Source organism: Ovis canadensis, chromosome 15 (genome assembly GCF_042477335.2).
Source record: "Ovis canadensis isolate MfBH-ARS-UI-01 breed Bighorn chromosome 15, ARS-UI_OviCan_v2, whole genome shotgun sequence".
NCBI lineage: Eukaryota > Metazoa > Chordata > Mammalia > Artiodactyla > Bovidae > Ovis > Ovis canadensis.
In genome coordinates this window covers 70780126-70804076 of record NC_091259.1, presented here as the reverse complement: position 1 = coordinate 70804076, position 23951 = coordinate 70780126, and the positions used below count along the sequence as shown (strand labels likewise).

Here is a 23951-nt window from a genome sequence, read left to right as displayed (position 1 = left end):
ATGTGAAATCGAATCTGTTTTTATAAATTTAAGATTTCTTTTTCTGAAACTTAATATCCTTATTCCTTTTTGTTGTTGTTATTTGTCAGGAACATTTTACATTACGGAACTTAAGGAAAATTTAACTTTAGCATGATTTGCTATTTATAAGTTTAGATAATTTTGATATGACATTTACATTGTATGTTATTTTTATTGCTTATGTTTTTCTCAGTGTTAGACTGGAAGGAATGATAAATATACTCTCTGATGTGAAAGACCGTATTTTTATTTGTTACTTCGGTGTTCATGACTTCCTTTAAATAATTTTCTTTCAGTTGTTTTGTGCTTCAGTTTTCATCTAGTTCATCAAATCTATAATTTCCCACTAAAATCTTACAGTTACAAATTATTTTTCTCATACATGTCTTGAACGTCTAACATTCTTGCAACTCAGCATTAGAAAAATATGAGGAGGCTTGAATACTCTTATGTAATAATAGTAGTTTTAAGTAGATTTTATAAGGGTATGTTTCTGTTGCTAGTTATATATTTTTTCCTTTAAATTGATTTGCTTATAAAGTATTTTTGGAGAAAAGTCTTGATTCACAGTGCAGATTTTCTTGTGCTATTCAATAATGTCAGGCATCAAAATCAAGAGCCATCTTTCTAGTATCCTAGAGCTCCCTTTGAAGTGAGTTTTATGGGTAAGGATTTTATTTTTACTAATTTTTTTAAACAGTAAATATTTTTAAACTTGTTTTCTCAGTGGTCAGCTAAATACTTCATAAAAATCTGATTTTCCAACATGTATGCCTGCCTATCCAGCAGTGTATCTTAACTATAACGATCTGAAAATCCAACCTTTGGTTTATTGGGTGCGTACTGTGGGATAATGAGGGAATGTGAGGAGGAGGAGGAGAGAGCAATAGTTTGTCCCTGTCCTTACTGTCTTCCCTTCGGTTTAGGTAATGATTGAGAAAGGACTGCCCAGAACTCAACTTTGAGAAATAGCATTAGAAAATTTTTAAATTACCTATTTTTTACATGTCACAGCTTTAAATAATCTGACATCCCCACTAACCAGTCACATAAAGAAAGCCTGGACGAAATTAGATCTGAATATTAGGATCCATTAGCAAGAATGGCCATGTATTAGATTATAGCAGCGTTCCTTGAGACTTCATTTACAAACTAAAGTGACATCAACATCTCACTTGTCTTGCTCTTGAGGTTCTTTTCCCCTTCAGCTTTCTTTGCATTTCTGTCACAGCACAAGGAGGGAATTCCAGTGTACTCTTTATTGCAGTCTTGTCTACTAAAACCTTAATGACAGTATTCCATATAGAATTTGAACTTAATTCTTTATGTGGTATCACTTTGGAAAGTGTCATCACCAACGTGTATGGAAGAGAGAAAATGTGAAACAAACTATTTTCTCTGGAATTTGTTCAAACTGTAACAAATTCCAGGGAAAATAGTGGATGCTTTCTTGATAAGTCGTTAAATAACAGTACTTAGGAACTTACAAAGTAAGGAAAAAAGTTTTAAAACTTAAATACCTACTTGATTAATAAACATTCTGGAAGTAGTATTTAACGTTTCAAAATAGGACTTAACCCACTGAAACAGAGCCAAAGTTTAGTTTTGGAGCATGTTTGTCATACAGGAAGAAGATTCATGTCTCAATCTTACTGATGAGTGTAATTTTTTTTTACCTGAGTTTTTTCTTTGCTTTTCATGAAGATAATTTGTTAGCTGTGCCTACCTGTTTAAACCTCCACTTCCAAAATTCCAACTTTTAAGTAGCTATTTAAAGCAGTATTATTTGGGAAATAAAAACCATGTTTTCATTCAGAAGAATGAATGGAAAATAAAGTTGATTTGAGTGTTTGAATGGGATTATCTAAACCATGTGAAAGTCTGTTTTCAAAATTCATATTAGAGTTTTAGTCAATCCTATCCAATTGTTATTTCATTCTGAATTGTCTGACAGTATAATTATTAGCATTCTTTTTAAACCTTTTTAGTGAAAGGTTTTTTAGTTAATGTTTTGATAAGAGTTAAAGAACTTATAATGAGCTATCCATAAAAGTTATATGTCTTACAGTTTTACATTTGCATTGATATTTAAGATAGTATAATGTTAATTCCATGAGTTAACTGTAAGTGAATATGCTATCAGTGCTAGATTTTTATCCACATTAATTTAGGAACTTTATTGAATGTCTGCTATATGTTAGGCACTATTTTAGATGCTGTGAAATAAACTGATAAAAGTCAGTGTGTTTGTGGGATTTTTTAAAAATGATGTTGACTTGTTTTCAAATGAGTCAGTGGAATTATACCTAAATGGAGTATTGAAAAAATGCAGTTATTACAGTAGGCTTTTATAAACTATTACCACTGAAGCTGAATATGTAGATGAATAAAATTTTTGAAATTAAATATTTCTGTTTTAAAAGGCAAGCATAATGAAATAGTATCAAATGAATGGAGTTAAGAGAGGTGAAAGAAGGAAAGCAGAACTTATGGTTGTTTAAAAAGGAAAATAAAACATTGATTATTTAAAAGGATAATATGTTTATTGAAGGAACATTAGAAAAATGTAAGCGTAAAGGGAAGAAATATCCATATTCCCACTATCTTTTACCCAGTCTTTTATTGTTGTGCTTCCATATTGTTCCCTTTATGAGGAACTAAAATAAATACAGTTCTTCTTAAATATCTTTACACATTTGTAATATCTTTAGACTTACCTCTTAAAATTGATATTTCACTATCAAAGATTTCTTACATGATCTTTCAAAAGTTTAGCCAGGTCATGTTTAAAACTACTTCAGAATTTCAGTAAAAATGACTATAGTTTGTGCAAAAATAGATAAAGGGTTAAATCAGTGTACACTTATGGTGAAAAAGATGATTAGGAGATTATTTAATAAGTATTTTTTAAAAGGACCATGAAATTAGCTTATTTCATTAACAGGGTAGAAATAAACTATGCATAGAAGATTGAGAAAACTGAAATTGGATCATACGTACAAGTGTAGATTTTAATTTCTTGGACAAAATGATAAAAAGGGATCAGAAGGAGAGTTACAGACTGTAATTGTAACCTCCGATCTAAAGTGTATTTGAATAATAGCATAGCAAAAAAAAAAAAAGCAACATGTTTCAGTCTGAGGAATGAATGCACTGTAAATAGGGGAGTACTGGAATAGTAGGCAAGTTGCTCAAAAAGTAGAGAATTGTCATGTACTGGGTTTATATCCACTTTGTTGTAGAAGCTCAATCCTATTTTTGAAAAGTGAGTTTAAGAAAAGCTAGATGAAGTATTACCCATGATTATAGGTTTCTAGTGTACATTGGCTCAGCAGTATAAAAGTATGTATAGAGTTTGTAACAAAGAAATGCATAGAGAGACATCTGATGCACTGAAAATTATGCAAGGAGTTGATATTCTGATAGGAATCTATCAAAATGAGAAAATAAGTATTGTGACTTATAAGACTAGAATGATCAGAGGAGTGACTAACATAAGGCTTTTGTCCAATGATAATTAACTTTTAAAAAAATAACAGTTCTCAATTTATATGCAGTGAGAAGTATTGGTGAAAGATGAAGGAATTGTAAACAGTAAATTGTTTTCTACTCTAAAAATTTTCACATGTTAAAAAGTTGTGTGACTGTACTAATGGGAGAGTAACTCAGCCAAGTGAGAGTGAAGTGAGATATTTTCTAAGGCAGTGTATAAAGTTCATGTAGAAATCTTAGAGAAATTATATTATTGAATAATATTTTACATTGCCTGGAAGGATTTTTATTTTGTTAAGAAAACAATTCATAAAAGCTGAAAATTAAGGTAACAGGCTAGAGAAGACTAAAATGGATGTGAAAGAAATAAACTGATAGCAGGCTTTTGAGGGAAGTGAATCAGCATACCTGCTTGAGGACCTCCCTGGTTGTACAGTACAGAATTTATTCCATTTTTGAGATTAGTGGCTTATAAAGTTGGTTTTCTGACATTTCTGGTAGCTCAAAGATCTCAAATAATTGTACGTATTTCCTATTCTCAATTTTACCATTTAGAAAGAAAATCTATGTCTTATATCAGTGATGAGGGGCTGTGGGATAGGTGGTGTAGTGGGGTTAGAGTAGCAAAAACAGTGGAGCCATGAAGAATAGGTGATGCTTTGATACTTCAGACAAATGACTCACTTTTCTCCGAAAGTGAAATATCCTGCTCCGTTTTCCTTACTCAGAATTTGCAGGTTATTTTTGAAAAGTAATGACTTGCCATGGTGTTTACAAAGTGTTTACTGGAAGCAAAGAGTTCAGACATTTCACTTAAAGGATGAGTCTATAAATGTCAAGTGAGAATTATAGACAGATGCTCTATAAATTGGGGCAAAATCAACTTTAGGTCAAAGTTTTACCTTTGACTATTTTGGTTGAAATTAATTTTGCCTGATTTCCTGGCAATTAATAATTTTTTTTAGCTTTGTAAGCATGGATGAGAATTTGAGAGCATTTTAAAATGACTTGTAAATAGAGATATTTATAACCAAAGGAAAACACAAAGGAAATACTCAGAGATTTACTACCCCAATCAGCTATGGTTTTCTTTCTTTTCTTTTAAAAAACGCCTACCTCTATTGCTGTGAAATTGTGTTATGGAAATAAAATCTGTCACAGAAATAACTAAGAAAAATGATCTCTCTTCTCCCAGTAGTAACAGTTTTGGCCAACAATTTTGTGTGCATTTCTCCTACTCATCCGTCTTGCACTCTGGATAGAGACACAGGAAGTGGGATGGGGAGAATAAGTAGGTTGGATAAACATACCAAATGTGTGCCTGTTTTTAAAATTCTGCTTTTTAAAAATAATATATCATGGACATATTTCCATTAGGTATTATAAATACACATCATTGCTTTTAAGGTTTTATGTATATATAAACAATCCATTCCATTTTTAGACAGCAGAATTTAGTCTGCCTTTGATCATTGAAGCTTCCAGATTTTTCTCCACCATGAGCACTCTTTTTTTTTTTTTTTAATATTTATTTATTTGGCTGTGTTGGGTCTTACTTGCAGCACATGGGTTGTCAGTCTTCATTGTGGCATGCAGGATCTTTAGTTGTGGCCTGTAAGATCTAGTTCCCTGACTGGTTGAACCTGAGCCCCCTCCATTGGGAGCACTGAGTCTTAGCCACTGGACACTAGGGAAGTCCCCATAAGCACTCTGAATGAACATCCTCATACATATATCTAGATAAAGAGCAATGTAGTGTGTAAAGAGCTCAGTTGTGCAATATTGGGCAGCTTACTAAACCTTTCTCAGTTTTGTCATCTTTCATACAGTAAATAATGATAGTACTTGAGGGTTGTTCTAGGGATGGAATGAGTTAATAATACAAACTCTTAGAGTAGTGTTTGCATACATTGAGTATTTAATAAATGAGTATTTTGTCATTGATTTCAGCTTCTAAGAAGTTGAATTGTTTTGGCTCTTAAATTTAAATCTGCAGTAATTTCCCTTTTGTCAGGTTCACTGATCTTTTCTTTACCTAGAGTTCCTTTTGACCTGTGGCATATCCCACCATATATATTACTGTTTTTCTCTCCCTGTTCTCTCAGCAGGTGCCAGCTTGCCTTACTCCATGGCACCAAAAGCTTCCTACCTTTACCCATCACTCCCACCTCCACCATGAGCCATAGTTTGTGTACTTGTATCATTGGGTGATTAAAGTATCACCCAACCATCCAACTGATGAAAGTATCAGTAATTTAGTATCAAGTTTAAATTCTCCTTGGTGTTTCAGGCCCTCTATAATGGACCTCCACCACAGTTAGCCAACCTGTTTTCGTACCATCTATTCTTTCTTGTCTGAATGTTTTCACTATTCCACAGAAAACTTTGAGAAACTCATGTTATTTCATTAACTTTCAGAAATTTGTTTCTCATCAATGGCCAGGATTCTATCTGCACAGTAAAACTTTCCTTGGTAACTGTAATTTGCATGGAACTCCTATTCCTCTGGGTTTATAAGACATGACACCAATAGAAAATAATTTAAACTTAGTCCTATCTTTCCAATAATACTTTGATTATAACTAGATTATAAACTTTTTGAGTTCAGGTCCATATCCCCATATCTACTTGGTAAATCCTAAACATGTTACAGATACTTTTTATTGTTTCAGAAAAGTAGATTAATACCTAATTTGGTTAGTACAAAGAATCAAAATGGATATAAATTTAATCCAGAACTGAAGATAATATTTTTGCTTAGCACATTTTTAATGTCAATCATACTGAGACTGTAAGTGGTTTATACTTTACACTTGTATTTAACAAATGTTACTTATGTGCACATTTTAAGGGCCTGGAGGAACTGAGAATTTATGGGACAACAACAAGGTTTTCAACAATCTTAAAAGTAAATCTATGTATATGTGTATATAGGCATACATTTATAGCTACGTTTAATAGGAAGGTTATAGAAATGGTAAAATATATTGTAGGAAAAATTAGGAAGCACAGATAAGCAAAGCAAACATTTTGAACTATTTTTGACTCCCTTACTAAAACAACTCTATGAGCTATAAAAGTTTAGCCCACCACTGTTCTCCCTAGAGCTAGAAAAGAGCCTGTCACATGGACATACAATTTCTTATATAAAAATAGATTTGCTGGCAGATACTCCTTTCCTGATGTCTTTATAGCTTAAGGTTGGGACTGGGTAGTGGGAAGGAGAATGTTCTGCAGCTACTCTGGCAACTTTAAAATCTGTTGTTTAATCTTAGAGTGACATTCTTCAGTGTTTCCCAAATTCTTGAAATCTGGTTACATTTTGTAACCATCTAAGACATAATTTCCAGGGTACAAGGGATTGAAAACAGAAGTGTGGTAAAAAAGAGTAAATTAATGAAGGACAGGGTTTATATTTAGGATTCCATTTCTTTCAGGTTTCAGGATTGGGGCTGAACTTTTTAGAAAATTAAGACAAACAGAATGAGGCAGCTTCTGCAACTCAAATTGGTTGCTTAAATTCCACAAAAGTGTGTGTGCTGTGCTCTAGAGTAGAAAAGATAATAGAGAACAAATTAAGAGTGTGGGTTTACAATTAATTTGGTTATTCATCACATTTATTTAAGCAACTGCCATATGATCTTACTTGAGATGGGGCCAGACTCCACCTCTGCTGTGTGGACCAGTAGAGTCTTAAAAAACAAATAGTTATTATATGAAAACCTCAACACAATATATAGAGACTTACTTTTTTCTTTAGATTGTTTTGCTTACTTTCCTCTCTAGAGTCGTCTTGCCAGTTAACTTTTACTAGTCAAATGTTTTTTTGAAACATTTAAAATAATTTATACAGTTAGTTATTATTATTATAATTGACAGCTTAAAAAATAACAGTAAAAAGTTCTGATGTTACAGAATTTGGTTGGATTTTTTTCCCCAAGCTATATTGTAAGAAAAAAAAATTTTTGAGGAAATAATTTTTTGGGGCCTTGCCAGGAATCAAACCCAAGTCTTCAACAGTAGATGCAGAGTCCTAACCACTGAACTTCCAAGGAATTGCCAGTTGACAATTTTTTAAATTTAGTTCTTTCCTTCCACCTTAACTTTTCATATTTTGATATTTCAAATGATTCACCAAAATGTAATATTGCAGTTGTATGACATTTGATTATAAATAGTAGTGATATAAAAATATAAGTATTTCATTATGCTAATTTTTTTCTTGGAATAATTTTTTTTAATTACAAAAATAAAATGGCCATGTTATTAGAAGCTTTGAAAAAAACAATCATTCCATCACATGAACAGATAAATTGTTCATTTTTTGGTATATCTCCAACTACTTCAAATATTTTTTTGCATTAGAATAAATTAGGATTCCTGTTTGAAAAACAGAAACCTCCAATGACCATTTGCAAGTTAGAGAACTGAAGACTAAACATAATTTTTTGTTTATGGTTGCACCATGCAGCATGCAGAATCTTAGTTTTCCTGACCAGGGTTGGAACCTGTGCACCCTCCACTGGACAACCAAGGAATTCCCTAAAGATAATTTTTTAAGAACCCCTATTATTTAAACTTATGCAGCATTACTTTTAATATAATAGATAAGATGTGAGCAAGTTCAAGGAAACTTGGCAAAATTGTGTGCATATATATAAAGGGCTTTAAATGGAGGCATTTATTTTTATTGAAGTATAGCCGCTGTATGATGTTATATAAGTTACAGGTGTACAGTATAGTGATTCACAATTTTTATTAATATACTCCATTAATAATTGTTATAAAATATTGCCTGTATTTCCCCATGTTGTACATATGTCCTTGTAGCTTATTTTGTACCTAATAGTTCTTACCTCTGAATCCCCTAGTCCTATATTGCTCCTTCCCTGTTCCTTCTCCTTAGTTGGTAACCACTAATTTGTTCTCTGTAGTTGTGAGTCTGCTTCTTTTTTGTTATACTCACTGGCTTATTGTATTTTTTAGGTTCCACATGTGAGTGATGTACAGTATTTATCTTTCTCTGTCTTAATACAGTTAGTATAATACCCTTCAGGTTCATCCATGTTGCTGTAAATAACAAAATTTCATTCTTTTTCATGACTGACTAGTATTCCATTGTGTGTATTTATTAATACCACATCTTCCTTATCCATTCTGTTGATGGATACTTGGTTTGCGTCCATATCTTAGGAATTGTGAATAATGCTACTCTGAACATTGAGGTGCATGTGTCTTTTTGAATTAATGATTTTAGTAGTTTGGGATATATACCCAGGAGTAGAATTCCTATTTTGGTTTTGAGAAACCTCCATACTGTTTTCCACAGTGGTTGTACCAATTTATATTCCCACAATCAGTTTATGAGATTTCCCCTTCCTCCACATCCTCACCAGCCAACATGTGTTATTTGTGTTCTTTATGGTGATATCCATTCTGACAGGTATGAGGTGAAAACTACACAGTTTTGATTTGCATTTCCCTGATGATGCTAACATTGCCAACATCCGCTGGATCATGGAAAAAGCAAGAGAGTTCCAGAAAAATATCTATTTCTGCTTTATTGACTATGCCAAAGCCTTTGACTGTGGATCACAATCAACTGTGGAAAATTCTTCAAGAGGTGGGAATACCAGACCACCTGACCTGCCTCTTGAGAAATCTGTATGCCGGTCAGGAAGCAACAGTTAGAACTGGACATGGAACAACAGACTGGTTTCAAATAGGAAAAGGAGTATGTCAAGGCTGTATATTGTTACCCTGCTTATTTAACGTCTGTGCAGAGTACATCATGAGAAACGCTGGGCTGGAAGAAACACAAGCTGGAATCAAGATTGCTGGGAGAAATATCAATAATGTCAGATATGCAGATGACACCACCCTTATGGCAGAAAGTAAAGAGGAACTAAAAAGCCTCTTGATGCAAGTGAAAGTGGAGAGTGAAAAAGTTGGCTTAAAAGCTCAACATTCAGAAAGCAAAGATCATGGCATCTGGTCCCATCACTTCATGGGACATAGATGGGGAAACAGTGTCAGACTTTATTTTTCTGGGCTCCAAAATCACTGCAGATGGTGATTGCAGCCATGAAATTAAGACGCTTACTCTTTGGAAGAAAAGTTATGACCAACCTAGATAGCATATTGAAAAGCAGAAACATTACTTTGCCGACTAAGGTCCGTCTAGTCAAGGCTATGGTTTTTCCAGTAGTCATGTATGGATGAGAGTTGGACTGTGAAGAAAGCTGAGCGCCGAAGAATTGATGCTTTTGAACTGTGGTGTTGGAGAAGATTCTTGAGAGTCCCTTGGACTGCAAGGAGATCCAACCCGTCCATTCTGAAGGAGATCAGCCCTGGGATTTCTTTGGAAGGAATGATGCTAAAGCTGAAACTCCAGTACTTTGGCCACCTCATGTGAAGAGTTGACTCATTGAAAAAGACTGATGCTGGGAGGGATTGGGGGCAGGAGGAGAAGGGGATGACAGAGGATGAGATGGCTGGTGGCATCACTGACTCGATGGACGTGAGTCTGAGTGAACTCTGGGAGTTGGTGATGAACAGGGAGGCCTGGCGTGGTGCAATTCATGGGGTCGCAAAGAGTCGGACATGACTGAGCAACTAAACTGAACTGAACTGATGATGCTAAGCATCTTTTCATGTACCTGTTGGCCATTTGCATTTCCTCTTCGGAAAAATCTCTCTTCTGTTTTTCTGTCCTAAATGGAGGCATTTTCTATTGGTTAATAACAGAAAGATCTGAGAATTTCTGATATCAAAACAAAACTCAAAGCACTATCAAAAGTTTTTAGAATTTAAACCTAACTTTGTTTATCAGGTAGATTGCTATACAAAAGTACATAATTATGCTAAGTATATTTTTAAATATTTAACTTAAAGATGTTTTCATGTAAATCTAGTAAACAGTAATCTTTCGAAAAAGAGGTAGTAGAATGACCAAAGTGATGTTCACATGTTCTTGTGCTAGTTTCACCAATAATGGAATTTGAATATGATCATCCACATAACCTTTGCTTTTTCTCAAATGAGGCCAGTTGTAATAACAACATTGCTCTTTTTGGTAATTTGGTTTACATAGCTCTGTTCAAAGAAGATGTAATGAAGTTTATATTCTTTTGGTTTGTAATTTTGTTAATTGGTATGATATATGAGTATCTGGAATGTCTAGATGCTTTCTTTTCAGTCCTTGGAAAACCATTCTTAGTAGGTATTATTATTTTTGTTTAAAAATGAAAACTCTGATGATGGGAGAGATTCAGTGGTTGATAAAGGGTGATCAAATTCTTTTCACTTTACCACACTGCTTCTCCAAAGTAGAGTGGTATTTTTAAAGATTGAATGATGTTTTAAAAATGAGATACCTGCTAATGGTAATGCTACCAGTGTAGGCTCTATGTACAGAGTGGCTGTCAAAGAATATTTGATTGAATTAAGTGAATGACAGTAGCAATGTATTCAAGGCCATTAATATTCCTATATTAATCAGAAGGGTCTTTTTGTACATATGTATTTTGAACTTACACTAATTGAAGTAATAAATAATTGATGAATGAAAGATACAAGATCAATTTATGTAAGAAAAAATTTAAGAATTTTTGTTTACATTTTTACACACTTATAGACAATTTTTACTTAAATGCATAAATGAAATCATATACATGAAATACAGTCTCTTTTTTCTTGTCTCTATTCCTCCCTCCACCCATAGAACTCTATCTACCATAATCATATTAGCTTTTTTTTTACAAGAATGGATTATATTATACATATTTTAACCTTTTTTCATTCAATAAAATCTTGTGGACATTCCCCCAAATTACTTATTATAGCCCTGATTTGTTTTATATGGACATAGAAAGTTCCGTGATGTGGATGCACCATGATTATTAATTTAGACCACTTCTGTTTTGGGGGACATTTATTTTGTTATTGCTGCTGCAAAGTTTGCAGGAAATAACTTTGTATAAACCCATTTTTGTCCTGGTGTTTTTATTTCTTTGGGGTAGGTCCCAGAAGTAAAATTGCTGTGTTAAAAGATGTGTAATTTTTATTTGAGTAGCTTTTCCCAGTGGTTTTCTGTAAAGGCCATAACAGTATTTCCTACAGCAATGGATGAAGTCACTAATTCTCATTGCTTTGGTAGTGTTAATACCCTCTGAAGCTTTTACTGTTCTGATGGGTATAAAGTGATATTTTACTATTTTAATTTGTATTTCCTATTTTGGAAATTTGTGTGTGGTGCCATATTAATTTTAACCATTTACATTTTCTCTTCTGAGAATTGCCTATTCAGATTCTTTGCCAATTTTCCCAATGAGTAGTTTTGGTTTTCCTGGCCAGTTGTAAGAACTGTATATAATCTGCCATCTACATCTGGAAGTCTGGTGACTTGAATTCATCTTACTTCATTCCCACTCTCAACTTATTTATTTGTGCTGAGGCAAGCAGTTGGATGAAAGGAAATCTCAGTTTCTACAGAAGTCTTGAAAGACAGGGCTGGTGGAGCGCCTAAGACAAGGAATAAGAAACTGACTCAGAAACACTTGGCGCCCTAGATGTTGACATCAGCCTGGACTCCAGGAAACCAAAAAGGAGCTGAATTGGCAAGCTGAGTCCTCCTTACTCTTGTGTAAAGACGTCTCTGTTTTTTTGTCTAAAGACTACCATCAGCCAACTTGCTGTCTACACCTGCTACACAGCTGTTGTGGTAGAGAGGGTCAACTACTACACTGGGACTGCCAACTCTGAGCTCAGGGAATAGATGGAAAAAATAACTGCATGTCTAAGGATCCAGCAACAAGAAAGGAACACAAACTGTTGGGACAGGCCCCCAACAAAAAGCTTTTGGAGGAGAGAGACAACAACTTGAAAAAAATAACAGGAACACAGTGAGATTGAAAGTGCAGTATTTAAAAAACAAAAAATCTTTGGCACTAAAAATGCTAATTTTTGAACTAACTACAACAATAGGTCAAATGGAGGAAAATGATAACACAGAGACTTAAATTTGTGGCCTGAAGAATCTAGTGGAAGAAATATTTTTAAAACTAAAGCCAAAGGCAAAGAAAGGATAAAAATAACAGATTTTGAGGACAGAAGGAGAACTAATATGTATAATAGGGGTTCAAGAAGGAAAAAAAAAGGAATAGATTGAAGAGAGGCAGTAATTTTAAAAAGACATCCTTGAGCTGAAATAGGCATGATTCTAGCTTCAAGGGGCATGTTGAGTCCCAAGCAGAATTCGTGGTAATAATAATAAATAATGGGACTTCCCTGGTATTTCAGTGGCTAAGATCCTGTGTTCCCAATGCAGGGTGGGGGTGGGGGGTGGAGGCTGAGTTCCATTTCTGATCAGGGAACCAGATCCCACATGCAAAACTAAGAGTTATCATGCCCCAACTAAACAGACCTGGCACATGCAAATAAATATTTTTAAAAATAATTAAAATGTCATACCAATTACTAAGTTCCCATTCTTCTAGGCAGTGTTTTAAAGGCTTTACATTTATTAACTTGTTGAATCCTTACAACAGCCCTACAAAATAGGTGCTATTATCCCCCCTAATTCAGACAAGGGAAAAAAGGTTAACTATTACAGTCAGAAAGTGAACCCAAGAGATCTGACTCCAGAGCTCTGACTGACTGCCTCAAAGTGCAAAGACTGTTTAAGCAAATCCTGTTACAATTTATGATCTCTGAAGATGGGTGAAATCCAGAGAGAGAGAGCAAGAAATCAGCAAAAGAAAAAGACCGTCACCAGAGTTCTGGTCTGTAGTACCTTAAGCTAGAAAGCTGTGGGAAATTTTATACATACTACTAATTGGAAAGGACCACAAGCCAATTTCACTAACCAAATTATTCACGTATCAGGCTGATAGAAAGATTTGCTGATATATCACAATTGAACAACTAACCCCACCTATCATCTAATGAAAATATTCAAAGGGAAATCTAATAGTATTTAACCCTTGTCTTCACACATGTCACTCCTATCTGGAATAAATCTTCCCTTTATCAGTCTAACAACTCATTCTTCTTTTTTAATTAAAGTATAATTGATTTACAGTTTTGTGTTAGTTTCAACTACATAGCAATGTGATTCAGTTGTATGTGTAAGCATATATTTCAGATTATTTTCCGTATTAGATTATAAGATGTTGAGTATCGTTCCCTGTGCTATACAGTAAACCCCTGTTGCTTATCTGTTTTATGTATAGTCATTTGTTGATCCCATACTCCTAATTTATTCATCTTCTCTTCCCTTTCCCCATTGGTAAAAGTTTATTTTCTATGTCTCTGAGTCTATTTCTGTTTTGTGTATAGATTCATTTGTATTATTTTTTAGATGCTACATATCAGTGACATAATATTCACCTTTTCTGACTTACTTCACTTAGTATAATATTCTCTAGGTCTATCCACATTGCTGCAAATGGCCATATTGCATTCTATTTCATGCCTAAGTAATATTCCATTGTGTGTGTACACATATATGTGTGTGTGTGTACACACACACACCACATCTTCTTAAGCCAGTTATTTGTTGATAGGCACTTGGGTTGCTTTCATATCTTGGCTGTTGTTAATAGTGCTGCTGTGAACATTAGTGTGTATGCATCTTTTCAAATTAGAGTTTCATTTTTTCCAAATATATGCCCAAGATTATGATTGCTAGATCATATGGTAGCTCTATTTTTAGTTTTTTAAGGGACCTCCATACTGTTCTGCATAGTAGCTGCACCAATTTACATTCCCACCAACAGTGTAGGAGGTTTCCCTTTTCTCCGTATGCCCTCCAGCATTTATTATTTGTAGACTTTTTGAGATAGCCATTCTGACCTGACACCTCATTCCTAACATCTTAACTTCTTCTAGACAATCTTTTGCAGTCCCCTAAGCCTGAGTTTTATTCTCTTCTTAAATGCTCCCATAGCACCCTGTAGTTCCCTCACCTTGGCACTTGTTTCCCCTGTAAAATTGTAAGCTCTCTGAGGACAGAGACAGACTATGCATGTTTTGTTCACTGTGATATCCCTAGTATAGCAGGTTGACTGAGTGATTAAAATTTGTGTGGTCAAAATTAGCAAATCTTTTTTGCTACCCTACTCAGGCTGTTTTAGTAGTAGTTCTTCAGGGAAAGTAAAGTTTTGTCTTTAATAGATCTATTCAAAGCTCTATTCAAATATGTCTTGTTTGTATTTCTTTATTCATCTTGTGACTGTTTTACAAAATTTTTAGTTTGCAAAATTTCAACATATTGAATGTATAATATTTTTTACATATAAAAATTTATGTAAGGCATATTTACAATGCATGTTATCCATGTTGGATTCAGACTTCTATTATTTGTTATTTTTGATAGGCAGAATTAATAGGAAAGTATAGAAATGAATTTACAAGTGTAATCAAAACACTCAGATAGTGTTTTAATACTCTAAAAATAGTGTTAATTCTATTTTTTTTTCTTCTGTTTCTCTGCAGATTAAAGCTAAAAATTATGACAAGGTAGAAAAGGTGAGTCCTCTTAAATACACTTTGAATTTTATGCTGAAGTTCAATTTAGGACTTAACATTTGTGAGGCGAATACAGTAAAATGTTAATAATTACTGAATCTAGCTAGTGATTATATGAGCTTCCTAGGTGGCTCAGTGGAAAAGAATCTGCCTGCCAATGCAGGAGATGGAAGAGATGCGAGTTCAGTCCCTGTTTCCGGATGATCCCCTGGAGAAGGAAGTGGCAACCCACTCCAGTAATCTTGCTTGGGAAATCCCATGAACAGAGGAGCCTGGCAGGCTACAGTCCATGGAGCTGGACTTGACTTAGCGACATAACAACAAAGTGATTATATAGGAGTTCATTGTACTTATTCATGTGCTTGAAAATGTTCATAATAAAATTTTGGAAAAGAAAGTAATTATATTCTCCTGACCAAAATTATGAGAATGATTTTGATTATGTAAACAAACTAGACGGAGTTGTTATTTGTCATTTATTTGTAAGAAGTTAAATTCATGAAAGGACTTCCCTGATAGCTCAGATGGTAAAGCGCCTGTCTACAATGCAGGAGACCCGGGTTCGATCCCTGGGTCGGGAACATCCCCTGGAGAAGGAAATGGCAATCCACTCCAGTACTATTGCCTGGAAAATCCCATGGACAGAGGAGTTGAATTTGTTTCTTTAATGTTTCGTTTCAGCTGGGTACATGGGAAATCTATTTAACTGTCAATTCTCATATTTTACTGTATTTACAGCTATTTCAGAGATGCCTTATGAAGGTTTTGCACATTGATTTATGGAAGTGTTATCTTTCATATGTCCGAGAAACCAAGGGTAAACTACCAAGTTACAAGTAAGTTAAATCAGGATCTTAAGAATGCAAGTCATGTCCTAATTTATTCATCTCCTCTCGCAACTCTTAACTCCAGAGGATGAAGAAATTTAAAGATTTGAAAAATCAGGATTCTCTGAGAAGTTAGTAAAACATGGGGAAAACCGCTTTAAAGAAAATCACTGGCATTAGATTTATTCTGGAGAGTTGAATCATCCAAGCCCCTCTTCTGTATTGAAACACTGTACTTTTGCAGCTCCAGATCACTTTGTTCACAGGCTTGTTAACTTAATAAAAGGCATCTTATTGTCCTGGCACCACTCTTGGCAGGTTCCATTTGTAATGTGCTTTTTAACTATTCGAAGGCACCTTTGACCATGGTATTGTTGTGTAATTGACCTCCCCACTAGGATGTACCCTCACCTATCTATCTTTGTTGAATATAAATAATGGACCTTCTCAAATGCTCTTTTTGTATGTAACAAATAGGCAAATTATTTCTCAGAATTCTTTGTTTTCTTTTCTTTCCTATTGTTAGTCTTATATTGAACAAGTTCTTTCTCCCTAAATTTTATTTCAGAGCTAATAGATCTTCAGCCATAACTTACCTTCTTAATCAATGAATCAGATATTTCCCCATTTGAATCTTCTACATATAAGATTAGTCAGTTTGAAGGTTATAAAATTATATAAAACATGGCCCCTATCTTTGATAAGCTTACAAGTAGTAGGTAAAAGAAACAAAGTATATAAATTAATGACATTAACAAGCTAAACACATGCAAAGATGTCATTACATTTTGTTTTTATAAAAGATTTAAATGTTGTTCTGATCCTATGAATGGAAGTTATGATTATGTTTTAGTTATAGATACATTTTAATAGTTTTTCTAAAAAGTATCTTTCACATTTATTTCAGAGAAAAGATGGCTCAAGCATATGACTTTGCACTGGATAAAATTGGAATGGAAATTATGTCTTACCAGGTAGAGTTAAAATTTTCTAATACATACACAATAAATTTGAAACTACTAAGAAAAATACTAACATTTTCTTTTATTTCTTAGATTTGGGTGGATTACATCAACTTCTTAAAAGGCGTGTAAGTATTTACATAGCTTTATTTTCTGTGTGAACACAGATTTAGCTATAATATAATTGATGGCATTTCTCATCCAATACCAGGGAAGCTGTTGGATCTTATGCAGAAAATCAGAGAATAACAGCTGTTCGAAGAGTTTATCAACGAGGTTGTGTTAATCCAATGATCAACATTGAACAACTGTGGAGAGACTATAACAAGTATGAAGAGGTAAATTAGGACAGAGTAGTTTATTATTATGACAAAGTGATTTTAGTTTTCATGCGTTGTGGGTTTGTAGCCTTTCTAATATTAGGTATCTGGGTATCAGTGCTGCATACGTTTGTTTTCATGTTGATTGTAATGAAAGGACCATTCCTAATGTTTTGAGAATCTCATATTACTGTTATTTTTTAGAGAATACTGTAGGAGAATTATAATCCTTACGAAATTATTTTTATTCAGTGCTAAACTATATCCACACAGTCATACACATACATGTTGCCACTGACTCTTACGAAAGGGTTCCTTTTTAGTTACTTTTCTAGTCGTCGTGATGAGTTGCAATGCACCTCTTTCACCTAGTTACAGTGATGTGATTATTGCCTTGCAGTTGCGAGATGTGGGACTGTGGTCCAACATCTTTGTTTCATAAGCAAGTGATTTATTAGTATTTTATTTATTTATTTTTGGCTGTGCTGTGTCTTTGTTACTGCACAGGCTTTTCTCTAGTTGCAGCGAGCAGAGGCTATGCTCAGGCTTCTCACTGCAGTGACTTCTCTTGTGGCAGAGTGCAGGCTCAAGGGCAGGTGGGCTCAGAAGTTGTAGCTCCCCAGCTCTGGAGCACAGCGTTAATAGTTGTAGTGCAGGGGTTTAATTGCTTTGAGGAATGTGGGATCTTCCCAGATCAGGAATCAAACCAGCGTCTCCATTGTGAGGCAGGTTCTTCACTATTGAGCCACCTAGGAAGCCCCCAAAGAACTTTTAAATTCAATGTGGCTTTTACCTGTGAATACTTATGTTGGAATTAAAACTGAGAAAATTTCAAGATATTTATTAATTCATTTAAAGTTTATAGTTATAGACTCCTTACATGTTTAACATAAATAGTGTTAAACTGTATTTCCCAAAATAAGAAAAAAACTCAGTGAGAAAAGGGGCCTTATTTCATATTTTTGCAAATCTCTGGTATCTAGCTTAGTAGAGGACAGATTTTCATTTCTGCTTCTACATTCTATCTGGTATCATATTGAATGTCATATAACTTCTGAAAAACTCCTGTATATTTGTGAGAGGGGCAAATCATGTCTCAGTGACATATGAAAATTGTTTTGATCTTACGGACCCTCTGAAAGGGTCTTGAGGAACAGGAATCTTTGGACTACTCTTTGAGAACTACTAGGCATGAATGAAATTGTGCAGACCTAGTTAGAAAAAGGCTTTTAGAACTAAGCCATGGCTATTCACCCAGCTGAATCTGTACATTACATCATTCTTTATTAGTAAAATTTTATGTGAAATAATTGACCCTTTCCAAATCATTCCCTATCTTTGAAGCTTACTGCCATCTCATAACATATAGGCAGGTCCTCCTTGTTTTCTTAAGCATATAAAGTGATCAAACCTTTATTTTACTAACCAAAAAACCTCTCAAAATAAATAATTGAAAGTTATTTAGCAAATGAATAAACTGTATTATCCTAATATTAACATATAGTTAATTTTAAAATAATGTACATTTTCTTTTTTTTCTCTTAGGGTATCAATATTCATTTAGCTAAAAAAATGATTGAAGATCGGAGTAGAGATTACATGAATGCTAGGCGGGTAGCAAAGGTATGGAATTCCATCAGGCTGCTTACTATAATGTTTGTTATGAGTATGTTATTTACACAGGGACTTTTCCCATCTGGTATTACTCAATATGTTTAATCATCAGCAATCTTAACTAATAACAGTTAATTACATTGTCTGAACAGATGATGTATTTGATATTTAAAGTGAAATACCTCTTAACGGACTTGTGAAGGGATAAAATAGAATAAATCAAGTTTGGAAGAAATTATTTTTTAAAACAGAGAAACAGGTTGTAGAGACAAAGTTCTACATAGAATTAATCAAGTAGTTGTTATCCATCCCTCCTATCTGCTCATACATATCTGAATACTGTACTACTCTCTGGTCTAATGACATTGCTCTCATGGACAGAGTTTTGTCTTGTGTACATTCCTTTCCGCTCAGTGAAACTGTTAGAAGTTAGGGAAAATAGCCTAATACTATGAACTATTGAAGTTTTAAAAGAAAGTTTCTCAGAGATGGCAATAATGATGCCACCAGATCATCAGTCATGTTGATCTGTCAATCTCTCTGTCTTGAGAATGACTTTCTGTATCACCTACAGAGAGGGCCCAGGGCTGTTCTCTTCACCTTGTCCTGGGAACCTGTTATTAGGTGATTAATCTTTTATCTTTCTCCCTGCTCTTAAATAGTTTTTAGGTTATATTAACAAAGTAGTAACTAAGATCATGGCATCTGGTCCCATCACTTCATGGGAAATAGATGGGGAAACAGTGGGAACAGTGTCAGACTTTATTTTGGGGGGCTCCAAAATCACTGCAGATGGTGATTGCAGCCGTGATATTAAAAGACGCTTACTCCTTGGAAGGAAAGTCATGACCAACCTAGATAGCATATTGAAAAGCAGAGACATTACTTTGCCAACAAAGGTCCATCTAGTCAAGGCTATGGTTTTTCCAGCGGTCACATATGGATGTGAAAGTCAGACTGTGAAGAAAGCTGAGCGCCGAAGAATTGATGCTTTTGAACTGTGGTGTTGGAGAAGACTCTTGAGAGTCCCTTGGACTGCAGGGAGATCCAACCAGTCCATTCTGAAGGAGATCAGTCCTGGATGTTCTTTGGAAGGACTGATGCTGAAGCTGAAACTCCAGTACTTTGGCCACCTCATGTGAAGAGTTGACTCATTGGAAAAGACTGATGCTGGGAGGGATTGGGAGCAGGAGAAGGGGACGACAGAGGATGAGATGGCTTGATGGCATCACCGACTCAATGCACATGAGTTTGGGTGAACTCCAGGAGTTGGTGATGGACAGGGAGACCTGGCATGCTGCAGTTCATGGGGTTGCAAAGAGTCGGCCACGACTGAGCGACTAAACTGAACTGAACTGTGAACAAAGTAGTATTTGGGGGGTGAAAGGCATTTTGAACAAAATATTCCAAACTGATCAACTCCATTCCATATATTAGTTATTCTTCAGCTTACCACAGAATTCTAAATGCTTATTGTCTAGGAATATGAGACAGTAATGAAAGGTTTGGACCGCAATGCTCCCTCAGTGCCTCCTCAGAATACTCCTCAAGAAGCTCAGCAGGTGGATATGTGGAAGAAGTACATACAGTGGGAAAAGAGCAACCCTCTTCGTACAGAAGATCAGACCCTGATAACTAAAAGAGGTAACAAGATTAGCTCTCGTGAGACTCCAATTACATGTATGTTAGGCCACTTGATATTATCCTATAGGTTACCTAGGCTGGTTTTTTAATCTCCAGGCTTTTTTCCTCTTATGTTTCTCAGACTCAGTAATTTCTATAGATGTCTCCATGTTCACTGGCCTTTATTTTATCATGTACAGTATGCTGGTGAGCCCATCTGGTGAATTCTTCATTTCAAATATTCTACTTTCCAGTTCCATAAATTTCCATTCTAGGAATTTTTATATGTATTACAGTTTTCCTTTTTCTGTTGAGATTCCATGGCCATTACCATCTTTCTCTTTTTATCCTTGAATATATTTAAAATAGTTATAAAACTTTTGTCTGCTAATTCCAACATCTGTGCCATTGAGGAGTTGATTTCTTTTCTTCTTGACTATAGGTCACTTTTTTTTTTTTTTGTCAGAAGTCTGGACATTTAAAAAAAAATTTCTGGATATTGTACAGCTGTGTAAATGATACATAGTAAAGACTAGATTCTATTATCTTCCTCTGAAGAATGTTGGGTTTTATTTTAGCAGGGAGTTAGATTACTGGCAGATCTTCTCGACTTTGTGGAGGCTTGGCTTTACGGTGTTAGGATGAGCCTGTGTTAGTGGCCTTTATCTCACAGTAAATCTTAGTCCTGGGATATAGTCTTTACTCTTAAGACAATGGAAAGTTCAAGGTGTTTACTCAGAATCCCTTAACCTGATGGGAGTCAAAATCCAAACATGGTCTCCATTACAGTGAATGGGCAGCTGATGAGATATCACTCCAGCTCTTTCAGCTCTTCTTTCTGCTCTGGCTCTTTGTATTTTTTCCTGTGGATGTCTATTTTAGAGTCAGTTAAAATTTTGAGGGCATTTATGTCCAGATTTTCAGCCTCCACCTTCTGTGATTCTCTTTTGGGGGATTTCTCTCCTTAATTTCTGGTTGTTCTTCTAACCCAAAACTCCATGTCACTTACCTCAAGCTGATAAAACTTCAGCATTTGACTTGAGTTCTAGCTATCCCAGAACAACACACACAGGGCTGTGTATTTGAGGGGAATAGCATATTAAATACATGTCTACAATTTTTTAAAATTCCAGTTTTTAGAGCTCAGGCCTCTCTGGTTTTTCTTTTGGTCATTCTCTGGTGCCTTCAAATTGTTGCCTTTTGTATTGTTCAGTTGATGATTTTTTTTTTCCCCACAAGTTAGTCTTATAGAGACTACTCTGCCACTGCTAGCACTAGACTTTGGAATTTAAAAAGACTCCTTAATCTTGCCTTGTTCTCTTAGCCGAGCAAGTACTATTTCCTTTGCCTGCACCATTTTTGTATCTACTCCTGTCCTTCCTGCCTCTACTTACACTTACACTCTCATCTGACCAAATTCTGTCCCTTCTTCAGGTTTCACTTAGATGTCAGTTCCTTAGTGAAGCCTTTCTTGAGTCTCTAAACTATGTGAAGTCCTGCTGCTGTAAGTTAAGAGTACACTGTACTTTCTCATCATGCTTATTTTCACAATTGTTTTCTTAATATCAATCTTCCCAAAATATTGCAGACTTCTTGAATATAGGAAGTCTTAGTCACTGGTATATTCACAGTGTCTTTCACATTCCTTAGCATATAGTTTGGAGAAGGCAATGGCACCCCACTCCAGTACTCTTGCCTGGAAAATCCCATGGATGGAGGAGCCTGGTAGGCTGCAGTCCATGGGATCGCTGAGGGTCGGACACGACTGAGCGACTTCACTTTCACTTTTCACTTTCATGCTTTGGAGAAGGAAATGGCACCCCACTCCAGTACTCTTGCCTGGAGAATCCCAGGGACGGGGGAGCCTGGTGGGCTGCTGTCTATGGGGTCATGCAGAGTCAGACACGACTGAAGTGACTTAGCAGCAGCAGCAGCATATAGTTGGTACTCAATAAATATTAATTTAATAAATGATAAATGAATGGGTTTGGGTGGATGATAATAATCACTAAAGTTTTTTATTTCTAATTATCATTCATTATTGAGGGCCCTGTCTTGGCCTAAAAATTTAGTTGTGATACTTATCTGGATAGTTTTATAAATAATGTTTATTCTAATTAAATGTTGCAAATGTCTTCTCTTAGTTATGTTTGCTTATGAACAGTGCCTGCTGGTACTGGGCCATCACCCTGATATTTGGTATGAAGCTGCCCAATATCTTGAGCAATCAAGTAAACTGTTAGCAGAGAAGGGGGTGAGTATTCTTTTTTTTTCCCTCTTTTTGGTCTTTTCATGGTTTCGATATAGCAATAATTTATTAAAAGTATAACACTGAAATTTGGTAATAATGTGTAAGAATTGAAAACTTTAGTGACCCTCTTATGTGATTAGACTACTTTAGAATTAAAACATGGTGGCTCTTCTTTAATGTATTAAAGTAATGAATCACTTAGAGTACTTACATAATTCTTTTTTATGTTGAAATAATGGAAGAAGTCTTAGGAATTTTTTTAAGAATCCAGAAATGCATGTATGTCCATAGGTATATACATATGATGAGTCTGTGTTTTATTCTCTTTCAGCTACATTAAACTTACTGTAAGTGAGCTTTCTTTTTTCTCTCCTAGGATATGAATAATGCCAAATTATTTAGTGATGAAGCTGCTAATATATATGAAAGAGCCATAAGCACTTTATTAAAGAAGAATATGCTTCTTTATTTTGCATATGCAGATTATGAAGAGGTAAGTTAAAATATTGAGAACTTTCTTATAATTGGATTTTTTAATTGCAGCACTGAGTTTTTTTTCCTAGCTGCTTCTTCACCAGGCATATTGCTTTTTGAAGACAGAGATAATGCAAACTGAACAGTTATTAGTCCTTTGCTCATTATATATTTATGCTCAAAGCAGGTGCCTTTGTGGGATGCAGCCTCTGGATTCCTCAGAGCTCAAATCCTGCTTGTTTATGAGTATATATTTATATCCACTTCTTCTCTACCATCTTAGAGTCGCATGAAGTATGAGAAAGTTCACAGTATATATAACAGACTTCTGGCAATTGAGGATATTGATCCCACCTTGGTAAGTAACTTTATAAATCTCTTTCCCACCTTTGCAGTCTGCTTTTATAGAAAAGTTTTTTTAATCTATATAAAGTAAATTTACTGTTTTTGTTGAATTGTTAGTTCTATGAATCTTGACTAATAACATAGTCATGGGACAACCATCACAATTAAAATATAAAACACTTAAATCACCCCACAGAAATTCCCTCATGTGACCCCCTTATAGTCAACCCTTCCCTGTCTCCCAGTCCCTGACAATGACTGAGGTATTGCCCTATTTTTCTTTTTTTAAGTACAGAAGTATGAAACAGCTACAGTGGGGCTTTTTCTAACACCTTCCTCGTGAGCATAGTTTGAATGCTATGTAATTGTTGCTTAATAAATTTTTTTTTTTAAGTAAATAGAGGCAAGAGAAACCAACATTCTAGGAAGCAGTTGGACAGGAACTCACTTTATCCTGAAGTCTACTCTGTAATAGTGGTTTTCAAAGCCACTA

The 23951-nt window shown here is 34.9% G+C and overlaps 1 protein-coding gene across 1 annotated transcript in view; it reads left to right on the top strand.

Annotated features, from left to right (window-relative positions):
* Positions 1-23951, top strand: part of CSTF3 (cleavage stimulation factor subunit 3) — a 69037-nt gene that overhangs the window by 35393 nt on the left and 9693 nt on the right. The window contains exons 4-13 of the mRNA XM_069554689.1: positions 15010-15042; positions 15781-15878; positions 16777-16843; positions 16925-16959; positions 17043-17169; positions 18697-18774; positions 20247-20409; positions 22533-22642; positions 23016-23132; positions 23397-23471. Of these exons, the coding sequence (XP_069410790.1) occupies positions 15010-15042; positions 15781-15878; positions 16777-16843; positions 16925-16959; positions 17043-17169; positions 18697-18774; positions 20247-20409; positions 22533-22642; positions 23016-23132; positions 23397-23471 (903 nt within the window). The remainder of the gene's footprint in view (positions 1-15009; positions 15043-15780; positions 15879-16776; positions 16844-16924; positions 16960-17042; positions 17170-18696; positions 18775-20246; positions 20410-22532; positions 22643-23015; positions 23133-23396; positions 23472-23951) is intronic.